This window comes from Corvus brachyrhynchos, unplaced genomic scaffold (genome assembly GCF_000691975.1).
Source record: "Corvus brachyrhynchos isolate BGI_N302 unplaced genomic scaffold, ASM69197v1 scaffold130, whole genome shotgun sequence".
Lineage (NCBI taxonomy): Eukaryota > Metazoa > Chordata > Aves > Passeriformes > Corvidae > Corvus > Corvus brachyrhynchos.
This window is the reverse complement of record NW_008236193.1, coordinates 94,274-96,748: the sequence shown is the minus strand read 5'-3', so window position 1 is coordinate 96,748 and position 2,475 is coordinate 94,274. Positions and strand designations below refer to the sequence as shown.

Sequence of the window (2,475 nt, the reverse complement as noted above, 5' to 3'; positions counted from 1 at the left end):
GCGCGGCCCCCCCCCCCCCCTCCCGCCCCCGCCCCGCCCCGGCCGTGCCCGGGGCTGGGCAGCAGACAACGGTTCTCTGGGAGAGGCTCAAATCATCTTCATGTTGAACTTCCTGGCCCCTCCCTGGCCGGTGGTGGTGGTGGGACCATCCACCTTGCGGAAGGAATACTCCACGGAGAAGTTGTTCTTGTGCTGCCCCCGGCCGCGGCTCCAGACGAAGAGCAGGAGGAAGCAGAAGAGCACCACGCCCAGGAAGGTGATGCAGCCCATGGCTGTGGAGACCAGGATGGTCTTGAGGTCCAAGGTGAACTTCAAGAAGACCTGGGTGTCGTTGTGGAAGGTGTCGTTGAAGTCGCTGAGGTACAAAGTCCGGTTGGCGTGGTGGGCGCCGTCGGCCGGGCGCCCCTTGACCGTCAGGGTGGCGAAGTAGGTGTCGTTGCCGCCGGCATTGCTGGCGATGCAGATGTAGGTGCCGCTGTCCTGCACCTGGGCGAAGCGGATCTCCAGGGTGCCCCCGGGCAGCACCGTGGCCCGCCCCGTGCTGCGGGTGGTGATCATGCGGTGCTGGGGGGACACCCAGGCGATGGAGGGGGCGGGCTCCCCGTCGGCCCGGCACAGGAAGGACACAGACTGCCCCTCCCGTGCCGTCACGTGCTGCAGCTTCCGATCCCGGATCTTGGGCTTCTGGCAGGTGAAGTACTCGAAGAGCACCGAGTCCGGGAAGTCGCGCAGGGCGTTGCCCTGGATTTCGGGAGGTGAGGAGCACATGGGCTGCTGCCCGTCGAAGTTGAGCGTCTTCCGCCGCTGCAGGATCCAGAGGAGCCGGCAGTCGCAGGCCAGGGGGTTCCTGTCCACCCGCAGCGTCTCCAGCGTGTTGACCGAGTGGAAGGGGCTCTCTTCCAGCGTGGACAGGAAGTTGCTGGAGAGGTTGAGCAGCCGGATCTGTCTCAGGCCGGAGAAAGCCTGCGGCTCCACGGACACCAGGAGAGCGCCCACGATGTGGAGCTCCTGGAGCCGGATGAGGTCTTTGAAGGAGCCCTTCAGCACAGTGCTAATGGGGTTGTAGGACAGGTTGAGGTACCGCAGGTACACCAAGTTCCTCAAGGCAGCGGCGGGCACGGCTGTGATGTTGGTGTAGGTGATGGAGAGCGAGGTGAGGTTCAGGCCCTGGAAGCTGGTGGGGGACACCTCCTCCAGCAGTGGCCAGTTGTCGATCTCCAGCTGCAGGAGGTTGTAGAGCTTCTTGAAGTTCTGGTCCTCCAGCGCAGAGATGCTGAGGTGCCGGAGCCGCAGCACCTCCAGGTTCTGGAGGTAGGACAGCGACTCGGCCGAGATGGAGGTCAGGTTGCACTTCTCAATGGTCAGCTGCTCCAGGCCCAGCAGCCCCGAGAAGGCGCGCTGGGAGATGTACACCAGGTCGTTGTCGCCCACGTCCAGGCTCTTCAGGTTGCGCAGGTCCTGGAACATGTAGTCCAGCAGGATGACGAGCTTGTTCTCGCTGATGTCCAGCAAGGTCAGGTTGGTCAGCTTGGTGAAGACCCCCGGGGGGATGAGCTTGAGCTGGTTGCCCCGCAGCCGCAGGGTCTGCAGGTTGAACAGGTTGCTGAAGGCGCCGGGCTCCACATTGGAGATGATGTTCTCGCTGAAATCCAGCTCCTCCAGCAGCGGGTACGGGGACAGGTCCCCGGGGTTGAGGCAGCGGATGCGGTTCTTGTTGAGCTCCAGGACCCTGGTCTCGGTGGGGATGCCCTCGGGGATGGCGGTGAGGCGCTTGCGGTGGCACAGCACCGAGCGCAGCTGTGGGGCGCACTCGCAGCGCGCGGGGCAGGCGCCTGCCCGCGGGGACAGCAGGACCACGTGCAGGGCCAGCACCGGGAGCCACCATGTCATTGTGTGGGGCATGGTCTAGCAGGTCGCCTGTCTGGGAGCTGAGCCTGCACAGCACTCCCCAAGCCATGGCCCATGGGGCTGATAAGGACACAGGCCCTCCAGGAAACCCTCTGGATCCCTTTTACCTTCTGTGCAACCTGGGGATCCTGCCCTGGGCAAAGCTGGGATAAACGAGCCTCAGTCTCCAGCGGAACAGGGAAACTGAGGCAGGGGCAGAGGTTTGTGAGAGGAGCCAGGGCTGCAGACCCACACCTGAGCCTCTGCTCCCCCTGGCTCAGCCCTCCCTGTGCTCCTGATGGTGCAGGCACGGGCGGAGGGGACCTGAGCACCCCGGGGTAATGGGGGGCACAGGGACACCCCAAGGGCAGGGCAGGAGCAAAGAGATGCTGGCAGAGATGCTGCCAGCTGGTGACACAGGTGGGATGCCCCACGCCGTCTGGGGACACAAGTGGGGTGCCCCACGCTCTTTGGGGACACAAGTGGGGTGCCCCATGCCCTCTGGGGACACAAGTGAGGTGCCCCACGCCCTCTGGGGACACAAGTGGGGTGCCCCACGCTCTCTGGGGACACAAGTGGGGTGCCCCA

General features: G+C 64.8%; 1 protein-coding gene across 1 annotated transcript; it reads right to left on the bottom strand.

Annotated features, from left to right (window-relative positions):
* Window positions 1-6: 6 nt before the first annotated feature.
* LINGO3 (leucine rich repeat and Ig domain containing 3) lies at window positions 7-1,903 on the bottom strand. The gene has a single exon (XM_008639006.2). It carries the CDS (start codon window positions 1,900-1,902, stop codon window positions 88-90), a length of 1,815 nt encoding a protein of 604 aa, XP_008637228.1. The 5' UTR covers window position 1,903; the 3' UTR covers window positions 7-87.
* Window positions 1,904-2,475: the final 572 nt, after the last annotated feature.

What these genes read in the sequence shown, in the direction of transcription:
- LINGO3 (XM_008639006.2), bottom strand. Translation starts at nt 1,902, where the DNA reads ATGCCCCACACAATGACATGGTGGCTCCCGGTGCTGGCCCTGCACGTG.